This window comes from Salmo salar, chromosome 13 (genome assembly GCF_965601325.2).
Source record: "Salmo salar chromosome 13, fSalSal1, whole genome shotgun sequence".
Classification (NCBI taxonomy): domain Eukaryota; kingdom Metazoa; phylum Chordata; class Actinopteri; order Salmoniformes; family Salmonidae; genus Salmo; species Salmo salar.
Window position 1 is genome coordinate 77452188 of NC_138303.1, and position 12383 is coordinate 77464570.

Here is a 12383-nt window from a genome sequence, read left to right on the forward strand (position 1 = left end):
TACATAGAAACGGATAACAAGTGGCTCAAAGGAGCCAGGTGGAGCTAAATGGAAACAGGAAGAAGTGCCTGACTCAGTGAGGGTCTCCATACTGAAGAAGACTCCTGTCCACCTGCAAACCCAAGCAACCAAAGAATCTCCCTGAAACAATCTGTTTTTGTCTACAAGCAACAGCATATTTTCATAATGGACCATAGCCGCTGTGTGCATTCCAAGTCCATCTGAAGATACTGAACAGAATCCATGTTCAGTTCCTTTCTCCATCATTAATGAGCTTGGTGCAGAAGAACAGGGAGACAAAGATAACAACTTCAAAAAAACAGTGCTTCTCATTTCTACTACATCACTACTTTGTCCACAGTGTGTCATTATCACACTAACCACTCTCTCTTCCTTTCTCTCTTTGACCTCACTTCTTTGGTTTGATTCATGGTTGTGCGTCTATTTGTCTTGTCGTCTGTCTCTCCATTCATCCATCCGTACGTTTTATTCCTCTGGTGTCTCCCTCTGTTCTTCCTCCGGAACCTCTCTTGGGTGTCTCCTCTTCTCTCCTCACTAATGGGTTTATATGGGACCATGCCCATTCCCCCACAATCCTTCACTTCTCACGGGGATCCTCTTGGGCCTTATCTCGTTTTATCATGACTTTCTCCTTCCTGTCTTCCTCCTACTCTGCCCTGTCTCTCGCTCTCTCTCTCTCTCCTCTGTCTCTCTCACTCTCTCCCTGTCTTTTCTTGTCCTCCCTGCGTCTGTATGTGTGTCGCTCCGTGTGTGTGTGTGTGTGTGTGTGTGTGTGTGTCGCCCTGGGCCCTGTCTTTTGTCAGGCCGTTTGGACAGCCCGTTACCAGGCCGTTTGGACAGCCCGTTCTTGAAGCAGCAGCACAGTCCCAGTGAGCCCAGTCCGCCCCCCCTCTGCACCCCACCTCATGCGAGGCTGCAGCCCGCTGCACCCGGTAGGTACTGGACAGGAGGAGGAGCAGGGAGGACATGGAGACCCCCCCACCCACCCTCACAGGACCACAGTAGAGGACACTCACCCCCAATCCTTCACCACGAACCCCACCCTAAAGCTGCTGTTGCAAACACGGCCTCTCTCCTACCCCATCCTTTCTCACCCCCGCTAGCTCAGCACTACTGTTAGCTAACCTGGGCCTGACATGCTCTATTCTATTTTGAGTCCTTGGTGAGCATGTGATATAGATACCCATGGTAAAGTGAACCATGTTGTGACTGTCTGTAGGAGATGGGTGGCTGTGCAGTGTGCTAAAACCCACGGTGCCCTGTGCTAAAAGTCGTCCCAGTGTGATGACAGATCCCATTACAGGCTGTCTCAGTCAGTCAGCACGCTCCTGGTTTGGCCTCTTTCTCTGCACTCCCACTCTGATGCAGTGTGCTTTTAGTTGTCTTGCTGATTTTTTTTTTTTTAATGTATTTTTAATTGTATTTATTTATTTAACCTTTATTTAACCGGTTAGGCTAGTTGAGAACAAGTTCTCATTTACAACTGCGGCCTGGCCAAGATAAAGCAAAGCAGTTCGACACATACAACAACACTGAAAATCAGTGCCTTAGACCGCTGCTCCACTCGGGAGCCCCCTTGATGAAGAGCTGTGTTGATCATGGCCCTTAGATCTGCCTACTATTGCATCTTCTATATCCAATCACAAATGAATCTTAGTACTAACACACTATCTTGTCAACGGCTTCAAGTCTTCCATCCCCTTCATGCCAATGATGTTTACTCCATTATTCCTCCTGGTCGCAATGTTTATATGTTGTCCGCTGAGGTCTGATCTTTTATCCAGGGGTTGTGGGGATGGTAGTATGGTTAGGGGACTAGTCATAGTAAACCCTATCGGGCAGGCTTTCACCTGGAGGAGAGGAGGAGAATTATCCAAACCTGCAAACAGTAGGTTCCATGCTTCATTACTTGTTTTGGTGATCTCACTTCGTGTCCACCTTTACCCCCTTCTCCCTACCCTGTTTCTGCTCTCATGCTACTCTTGGACTGTGATGCTCCGCCCGTACACACATACCTCGCGTACCTCCTGAACTATGACCTGTGACTGTGTGTGTGTGTATGTCGTCGTCGAGCTGCTCGTTCATTTGTGTTGCCTGTGGTCTCTGGGCTTGTGTTGTGGGCCCTGTGTGACCGTTATGGATGTTACCTCTGACCTATGTGGAGTATTGTACTGGAACTGTACTGTGTCATTCTTAATGTTGTGTGGTCTGTCTGTGAAGGCAGCTCTGGTGAGGGTGGCCAACCAGTTCCAACTAGTTCTTACTAGACCCAACACCCTAGATATGTCATAAAAGTTTTCCTGCAAATGGATTCCTATACCACCATGAAATTCAGCCTGTACTTTTCACCTCTGCATGCAAAATATTGCCCCCCTTAAATTGAAACTGTGTTTATAAATGGTTCAGCTTTGATGAGGACGGGACAATATCCTATCCTCTCTTCTCTTAGTATTTAAAGACCCCTAGATTAGTGGTGAAGTGGGAACCCCACCCAAGCAAGATGCTGTAGTCACTGTATATCATCACCAGTCATGTACAGTCAGTCATCTTTATGTCCTGTTGCTCCCAGTCACAGCGATGTTGGTCATTATCAATGGTTTGTTGGTGCTTTGTCTCTTAGTAATCACGAGCACGTTCTGTTACTGTGTCCGCAGTTCCTGGTCTGAATTGAAGGGAATTGTGTTTGGTGTATCAGCCTGTATAATGACCTGTTTTATTCGTTGAATGGATATTAATTATTTGTCATCGAGATTCGCCCTCCTCAGGTCAAATCTCCCAGGTCATTCTTTGCAATGTGCATTACAGAGAATCACTAGCTGACTCAAAAACAGATTTATCCACAAATCACTTCGTGTCATTTTGATGGACAAGACACACATCCACAATGTATACCGGGGCATGGCTATATCAGTCACGACAAAAAACAAAGGTAATCCTCCACAGTACTGCTGCTCTCAGGTGAATTCATTGTTTAGATCAAGACAACATCACCATGAAGATCTGACGGTCTTTTTGCCCGAGGTGTTGAAGGACGCCCCTAAGCACAGATCTAGGATCAGCTCTGTGCTAATCATAATCATCGGATGTCTGACCTGTCTCAGTGGTTAGGGGCAACTTCTACCTACAGTACTGATGGAAGGCCGTGTATTGTAGAGGAGAGAAGATATAGCCCTTATGGAGTAACTGTTGCTGCAGCTCATGCATGCATGGGAATATCACTGTTGCTGCTGCTTACTTACAGCTATATGCACAAATGCCTGCTGGGAAGGACCCTCGCTTCACCGCCGCCAGTGATGTCACCCATGCGTCACATGATCTCATCCCCAGCTGCATTTGTGCTTTAGCAGATATACAGCTGCTGTTGCACCGTTCTATTGACATGAATAACTACACCGTCGCTATTGAAATGAATAACTACACCGTCGCTATTGAAATGAATAACTACACCGTTGTCATCTCCAGTGTGAAATTGAATTCAATGTTCAGGCTAGCCTGATTGTGCTTATTGTGTTCATTATGTGATTTTGTGGTGGCATTTTGACTGTGTTTAGTATTTGGTTGTTTGGTAACATTTTTGAATGTGCTTTTGACTGTGGGGTAGTGCTGTATTTTTATTGTGTTGGTGATTTGAATGTTAGGTGTCATTTTGATTGTGAGTGAAGGTATTGCACAATGGTGATGTTGGGAAGTTGTGGAGGTCTTCCCTCTCAATGTGTGTTGTCTGACCTTCCTCCAGATGGTGATGATGAAGGGAGCTCAGACCACAGCATGGGGACGTCCCCAACGCCTATCCCTAAAATAGTCACCACACCCATCCAGGAGGCAGAGGACGACAGCCGGAACGAGTGGGGTAAGACTGGACAGAGTTGTTATACTGGGGCCTGAGGGCCTAACAAGGACATAAATAGTTGATTTCTGTTTGATTATGTTGCTACAGGCTACTTTGTACATGGTTAATGTTAGCATTTAAAACTATTGAGAGCCCTGGCGGCATTTTTTTTTTTACCATTATTTAACTAGACAAGTCAGTTAAGAACAAATTCTTATTTACAATGACGGCCTACCCCACCCAAACCCTAATCCGGACAACGCTGGGCCAATTGTGCTCCGCCCTATGGGACTCCCAATCACAGCTGGTTGTGATACAGCCTGACTATCATTTATCCCATACAAAAACACACACACCCACACACACACTGGGACTGTGTGTTTGCCCAGGCCTCATTTGCCTTCACAGATGGCTGGGCTTCCCCTGCTCATGTCTAGGCCCCAGTGGCACTCTGATACATATACTGTAGACTATGGGTATTGTGTGTAGATTGATGAAAAAAAAGAATGATGTAATCCATTTTAAAATAAGGCTTTCTGAATGAATGCGCTGTACATTTTACAATGGTTATCTTTTGTTTGTTTTTAGTCCCATCCTTCAGCTCCACTCAACCCCTCCCATCTGTCTCTGAACCCCTCCCATCTGTCTCTGAACCCCTCCCATCTATCTCTGACCATTATCCACTTTTGATTTCTATTTGCCATATATATTTCAACCGTGCTGTGATGTTTCACAAAAGTTCTGAACCTTTCTATTCTCATAGTTTCTACAGATTGTAAATGAAAGCAATTTATTTTGCTAAGAGTATTATTATATTATCGATCGATTGAGTGTGACTTTTCAAATCCCCCAGCAGTGCTATTTGCAGTTAGCTCCAGGTAAATGTTTAAATTCTTCAGCCATTCCTGGACCTGTGACCAAAAACAAGCTACATATGGACAGTACTAAAACAAATTATCTAATGATTCTGTCTCTTCACAGCAAAATCTGCAGAGCTGGGGTGGCGGTATCCCCCCTCTCCAGTGCCTTCGGGAAAGTATTCAGACCCCTTGACTTTTTCCACATTTAGTTAAGTTACAGCCTTATTCTAAAATTGATTTAAAAAAAATAAACAATTCTCAGCAATCTACACACAATACCCCATATTGAAGCGAAAACAGGTTTTTAGAAATGTTTGCAAATCTATTAAAACTAAAAAAAGAGAGACCTTATTTACATAAGTATTCAGCCCCTTTGCTATGAGAGTAGAAATTGATCTCCGGTGCATCCTGTTTCCACTGATCATCCTTGAGATGTGTCTGCAACTTGATTGGAGTCCACCTATGGTAAATTCAATTTATTGGACATGATTTGGAAAGGCACACACCTGTCTATATAAAGTCCCACAGTAGACAGTGCATGTCAGAGCAAAAACCAAGCAATGAGGTCGAAGGAATTGTCCGTAGAGCTCCGAGACATGATTGTGTCGAGGCACAGATCTGGGGGAAGGGTACCAAAACAGCATTGAATGTCCCCAAGAACACAGTGGCCTCCATAATTCTTAAAAGGAAGAAGTTTGGAACCACCAAGACTCTTCCTAGAGCTGGCCGCCCGGTCAAACTGAGCAATCCGGAGACAATGGCCTTGGTCAGGGAGGTGACCAAGAACCCGATGGTCACTCTGACAGAGCTCCAGAGTTCCTCTGTGGAGATGGGAGAACCTTCCAGAAGGACAAATATCTCTGCAGCACTCCCCCAATCAGGCCTTTACGGTAGAGTGGCCAGACAGAAGCCACGTCTCAGTATAAGGCACATGACAGCCCACTTGGAGTTTGCCAAAAGGTAACTTAACTCTCAGACCATGTGACACAAGATTCTCTGGTCTGATGAAACCAAGATTGAACACTTTGGCCTGAATGCCAAGCGTCACGTCTGGAGGAAACCTGACACCATTCCTACGGTGAAGCATGGTGGTGGCAGCATCATGTTGTGTGGATGTTGCTCAGCAGCAGGTACTAGGAGACTAATCAGGATCAAGGCAAAGATGAACAGAGCAAAGTAGAGAGAGATCCTTGATTGAAACCTGCTCCAGAGCGCTCAGGACCTTAGACTGGGGCAAAGGTTCACCTTCCAACAGGACAATGACTCTAAGCACACAGCCAAGACAACGCAGGAGAGGCTTCAGGACAAGTCTCAATGTCCTTGAGTGGCCCAGCCAGAGCCCAGACTAGAACCCGATCGAACATCTCTGGAGATACCTGAAAATATCTGTGCAGCAATGCTCCCCATCCGACCTGACAGACCTTGAGAGGATCTGCAGAGAAGAATGGGTGAAACTCCCCAAATACAGGTGTATCAAGCTTGTAGTATCATACCCAAGTCGACTCGATGCTGTAATTAATCGCTGCCGAAGGTGCTTCAACAAAGTACTGATTTAAAGGGTCTGAATACTTGTAACGTGTGTGTATATATTTAATTTTTTATTTTTATACATTTGTAAAAAAAAAAAACTATTTTAATCAAATCAAATCAAATTTATTTTTATATAGCCCTTCGTACATCAGCTGATATTCTCAAAGTGCTGTACAGAAACCCAGCCTAAAACCCCAAACAGCAAGCAAAGCATGTGAAAGAAGCACGGTGGCTAGGAAAAACTCCCTAGGAAAAACTCCCTAGAAAGGTAAAAAAATTAGGAAGAAACCGAGAGAGGAACCAGGCTATGAGGGGTGGCCAGTCCTCTTCTGGCTGTGCAGGGTGGATATTATAACAGAACATGGTCAAAATGTTAAAATGTTAAAATGTTCATAAATGACCAGCATGGTCAAATAATAATAATCATAGTAGTTGTCGAGGGTGCAACAAGCACGTCCGGTGAACAGGTCAGGGTTCCATAGCCGCAGGCAGAACAGTTGAAACTGGAGCAGCAGCACGGCCAGGTGGACTGGGGACAGCAAGGAGTCATCATACCAGGTAGTCCTGAGGCATGGTCCTAGGGCTCAGGTCCTCCGAGAGAAAGACAGAAAGACAGAAAGAGCGAATTAGAGAGAGCATATTTAAATACACACAGGACACCGGTTAAGACAAGAGAAATACTCCAGATGTAACAGACTGACCCTAGCCCCCCGACACATAAACTACTGCAGCATAAATACTGGAGGCTGAGACAGGAGGGATCAGAAGACACTGTGGCCCCATCCGATGATACCCCCGGACAGGGCCAAACAGGCAGGATATAACCCCACCCACTTTGCCAAAGCACAGCCCCCACACCACTAGAGGGATGTCTCCAACCACCAACTTACCGTCCTAAGACAAGGCCGAGTATAGCCCACAACGATCTCCGCCATGGCACAACCCAAGGGGGGGGCGCCAACCCAGACAGGAAGACCACGTCAGTGACTCAACCCACTCAAGTGACGCACCCCTCCCATGGACGGCATGGAAGAACACCAGTAGGCCAGTGACTCAGCCCCTGTAAAAGGGTTAGAGGCAGAGAATCCCAGTGGAAAGAGGGGAACCGGCAAGGCAGAGACAGCAAGGGCGGTTCGTTGCTCCAGCCTTTCCGTTCACCTTCACACTCCTGGGCCAGACTATACTTAATCATAGGACCTACTGAAGAGATAAGTCTTCAGTAAAGACTTAAAGGTTGAGACTGAGTCTGCGTCTCTCACATTGGTAGGCAGACCATTCCATAAAAATGGAGCTCTATAGGAGAAAGCCCTACCTCCAGCCGTTTGCTTAGAAATTCTAGGGACAATTAGGAGGCCTGCGTCTTGTGACCGTAGCGTACGTGTAGGTATGTACGGCAGGACCAAATCGGAAAGATGGGTAGGAGCAAGCCCATGTAATGCTTTGTAGGTTAGCAGTAAAACCTTGAAATCAGCCCTTGCCTTAACAGGAAGCCAGTGTAGGGAGGCTAGCACTGGAGTAATATGATCAAATTTTTTGGTTCTAGTCAGGATTCTAGCATCCGTATTTAGCAGTAACTGAAGTTTATTTAGTGCTTTATCCGGGTAGCCGGAAAGTAGAGCATTGCAGTAGTCCAGCCTAGAAGTAACAAAAGCATGGATTAATTTTTCTGCGTCATTTTTGGACAGAAAATTTCTGATTTTTGCAATGTTACGTAGATGGAAAAAAGCTGTCCTTGAAACAGTCTTGATATGTTCTTCAAAAGAGAGATCAGGGTCCAGAGTAACGCCGAGGTCCTTCACAGTTTTATTTGAGACGACTGTACAACCATCCAGATTAATTGTCAGATTCAACAGAAGATCTCTTTGTTTCTTGGGACCTAGAACAAGCATCTCTGTTTTGTCCGAGTTTAAAAGTAGAAAGTTTGCAGCCATCCACTTCTTTATGTCTGAAACACAGGCTTCTAGCGAGGGCAATTTTGGGGCTTCACCATGTTTCATTGAAATGTACAGCTGTGTGTCGTCCGCATAGCAGTGAAATTTAACATCATGTTTTCGAATGACATCCCCAAGAGGTAAAATATATAGTGAAAACAATAGTGGTCCTAAAACGGAACCTTGAGGAACACCGAAATTTACAATTGATTTGTCAGAGGACAAACCATTCACAGAGACAAACTGATATCTTTCCGACAGATAAGATCTAAACCAGGCCAGAACTTGTCCATGTAGACCAATTTGGGTTTCCAATCTCTCCAAAAGAATGTGGTGATCGATGGTATCAAAAGCGGCACTAAGATCTAGGAGCACGAGGACAGATGCAGAGCCTCGGTCTGACGTCATTAAAAGGTAATTTACCACCTTCACAAGTGCAGTCTCAGTGCTATGATGGGGTCTAAAACCAGACTGAAGCTTTTCGTATACATTGTTTGTCTTCAGGAAGGCAGTGAGTTGCTGTGCAACAGCTTTTTCAAAAATGTTTGAGAGGAATGGAAGATTCGATATAGGCCGATAGTTTTTTATAATTTCTGGATCAAGATTCGGCTTTTTCAAGAGAGGCTTTATTACTGCCACTTTTAGTGAGCTTGGTACACATCCGGTGGATAGAGAGCCGTTTATTATGTTCAACATAGGAGGGCCAAGCACAGGAAGCAGCTCTTTCAGTAGTTTAGTTGGAATAGGGTCCAGTATGCAGCTTGAGGGTTTGGAGGCCATGATTATTTTCATCATTGCGTCAAGAGATATAGTACTAAAACACTTTAGTATCTCCCTTGATCCTAGGTCCTGGCAGAGTTGTGCAGACTCAGGACAATGGAGCTTTGGAGGAATACCCAGATTTAAAGAGGAGTCTGTAATTTGCTTTCTAATGATCATGATCTTTTCCTCAAAGAAGTTCATAAATGTATTACTGCTGAAGTGAAAGCCATCCTCCATTTGCGAAGGCTGCTTTTTAGTTAGCTTTGCGACAGTATCAAAAAGAAATTTCGGATTGTTCTTATTTTCCTCAATTAAGTTGGAAAAATAGGATGATCGAGCAGCAGTAAGGGCTCTTCGATACTGCACGGTACTGTCTTTCCAAGCTAGTCGGAAGACTCCCAGTTTGGTGTGGCGCCATTTCCGTTCCAATTTTCTGGAAGCTTGCTTCAGAGCTTGTGTATTTTCTGTATACCAGGGAGCTAGTTTCTTATGACAGATGTTTTTAGGGGTGCAACTGCATCTAGGGTATTGCGCAAGGTTAAATTGAGTTCCTCGGTTAGGTGGTTAACTGATTTTTGTCCTCTGACGTCCTTGGGTAGGCAGAGGCAGTCTGGAAGGGCATCAAGGAATCTTTGGGTTGTCTGAGAATTTATAGCACGACTTTTAATGCTCCTTGGTTGGGGTCTGAGCAGATTATTTGTTGCAATTGCAAACGTAATAAAATGGTGGTCCGATAGTCCAGGATTATGAGGAAAAACATTTAGATCCACAACATTTATTCCATGGGACAAAACTAGGTCCAGAGTATGACTGTGGCAGTGAGTAGGTCCAGAGACATGTTGGACAAAACCCACTGAGTCGATGATGGCTCCGAAAGCCTTTTGGAGTGGGTCTGTGGACTTTTCCATGTTAAAGTCACCAAAAATTAGAATATTATCTGCTATGACTACAAGATCCGATAGGAATTCAGGGAACTCAGTGAGGAACACTGCATATGGCCCAGGAGGCCTATAAACAGTAGCTATAAAAAGTGAGTGAGTAGGCTGCATAGATTTCATGACTAGAAGCTCAAAAGACGAAAACGTCATTGTTGTTTTTTTGGGGAGAATCGGTTGAAAGTTTCTGTCGGCTGAGTAAGCGACACCGGTTGAGCATTCCTACAGCGTTTCCCTCCAGAAGCCATGAGAAAGTTGTCCGGCTGCGGGGACCGTGCGAGGGGGTTTATACTAACGTTACTATCTGTACTTACTGGTGGCACAGACGTTGTTTCATCCTTTCCTACACTGAAATTACCCTTGCCTAAAGATCGCGTCTGAAGCTGGGCTTGCAGCACAGCTATCCTTGCCGTAAGGCGATCGTTCTCCTGTATATTATAAGTACAACGACTGCAATTAGAAGGCATCATGTTAATGTTACTTAGCTTCGGCTGTTTGAAGTCCTGACGAACCATGTCCAGATAAAACCTCCGGGGTGAAAAAGTTGAATGAAAAAAGTTGAGTGAGGGGAAAAAGTATACGGTAATGAAAAAGTAAAAAACCGTCAGGTATCAAAGTAAGATCGGCAACAAAAACGCACAGCAGCGTAAACAAGTCTGCAAGTTGTGACCAATCAATTTTAGAATAAGGCTGTAACGTAACAAAATATGGGAAAAGTCAAGGGGTCTGAGTACTCTCCGAAGGCACTGTATATAACGTTCTATTGGTTGCATGAATGTTGTATTATAATTTAAATGAAAAAATTCGTAGTTTTGACTCAATCTCTTCCTAACTATTTTGCAATCTGTTTGGCACAGCTGTAAATTTTTTGGTCCTTAAAATAAACTGGTATACTTTTTTATTTATCACAATTTTATTTAAGCAATTTTGGTCTTTAATGCAGGGCCGACAGACAAGTTCCTTTCTTTCTCCCCCTTCCACTTGCCTCTTCCATTTTTGCGGTAATGCTTTAATAAGTTGGTTGTAATTTTGGGTAGAGCAGACGTTTCCATATATTTTTGTCAGCTGCATGTGACAGCTCCACCAGTCCTCTTGTATGATATAATTTACAAATATTGTACTGTTTTAAAAAAAAGTTTTTATCAATTAGTATATTTGAGTTTAACCATAATATTTGTTGTTTAATTTGTTCTGTCTTTTCTGGTGGATTAAACTGAAATTGCAACCAACTTTCTATAGTTTGTTTTAAAAATGTATGATCGTTGGACTGTTTCGCTTTGTCTCCTATCAGGGCTTATTGATAACAACTTTTGATAACATTCCCTATCTCCCTCCCATCCAGGTGAGCCGAAGCAGCAGCCAGGCCCTGTCGAGGAGTCCACCCCCACCAAGCCCGTTCAGAGCGTGGCCCCCCAGACCCGCCCAGACTCCCAAGCCCCGTCCTCAACCTCGGACGACTACGACCCCTTCTCAGGTTTCAGGCCCCTTCCCGCACCCACCGCCGCAGACCCCCTGGTGGACCTATGGGACAGCAGTCCTGCCACAGGCTCCGCCCCCTCTCAGCCCCTGCCTCCTGGAGGGCGAGTCCAGCCCCTGCTGAGCTTCGACGAGATGGGGGACGTACCATTCTACCCAGGGGGCCCCGGGGGTGCTGAGGACGAGCCCTCCAGTCTGGTGGACGTGGCTGGGACCCACGATATGACCCTGAGCTACCAGCATGCACTGCAGCATGCTTCAGATGACACTCAGCTGATGACCAATGGGGAGACGCTGCTCAAAGAAGGGACTCAGGTCATTATGACATATTACATGACTTGGCAGAACTTTACGTTATGTTAGCCTTATGCCATGTAGTTACTTTGAAACTACTTTGATAACCAGGATGTAATTAACACTGAACACATTTTCCTGTATTTCAGCTTGAATTACAAATCATGTGGGGTTTATGACTTTGTTTACTTTGTATGCCTGTATTGTTCTCTCCTTTTTCTAAAGTCATAATATTATTGGCCACAAGATGGCAGTAAATGCATTCTACATCAGCAGTAGTGAGTGCTACTGGTTACCTAGGAGAGAGGATGGAAGTCTGTTCTGTGTTCCTGCTATGGAACAAAGATTGATACACTAACACACAGTACAGCACTGGATTATACGAATTGCCCCAAGATCACCCAAACTGTACTGTACATGCAGTATTTGTTTGAACCGTGTACCCTTGTGATGGCATAGCTGGAGGAAAATGTCTATATGCTGAGACAATACTGTTATTAACTAATCTGTCTGCCTGTGCAGGCGAGCGAGGGTTACTTCAGCCAATCGCAGGAGGAGGAGGACTGCTCTGCTAAAATGACCCCAACGCCAGTGTTTTATAACAAGCCACCAGGTGAGCGAGAGAGCGTCATGTTTGGCGAAGTCAGAAACACATTATTTAAGAACTGCTGTCACACTTCTTTTTGAAGGCAGTCTGATGTATGATGGTTTTTTGTATGTGGCTGTTTCTGTCCTCTTCTTTGAC

At 44.8% G+C, this 12383-nt stretch overlaps 1 protein-coding gene across 5 annotated transcripts in view; it reads left to right on the top strand.

The window, feature by feature from the left end:
* Positions 1-12383, top strand: part of dbn1 (drebrin 1) — a 102493-nt gene that overhangs the window by 87673 nt on the left and 2437 nt on the right. For 4 of the 5 annotated variants that reach the window (XM_014137985.3, XM_045693554.2, XM_014137982.3 and 1 more), the window contains exons 11-14: positions 825-953; positions 3758-3871; positions 11211-11659; positions 12161-12251. In XM_014137985.3, the coding sequence (XP_013993460.1) occupies positions 825-953; positions 3758-3871; positions 11211-11659; positions 12161-12251 (783 nt within the window). The remainder of the gene's footprint in view (positions 1-824; positions 954-3757; positions 3872-11210; positions 11660-12160; positions 12252-12383) is intronic. The other variant, XM_014137986.3, reaches the window with a different exon arrangement.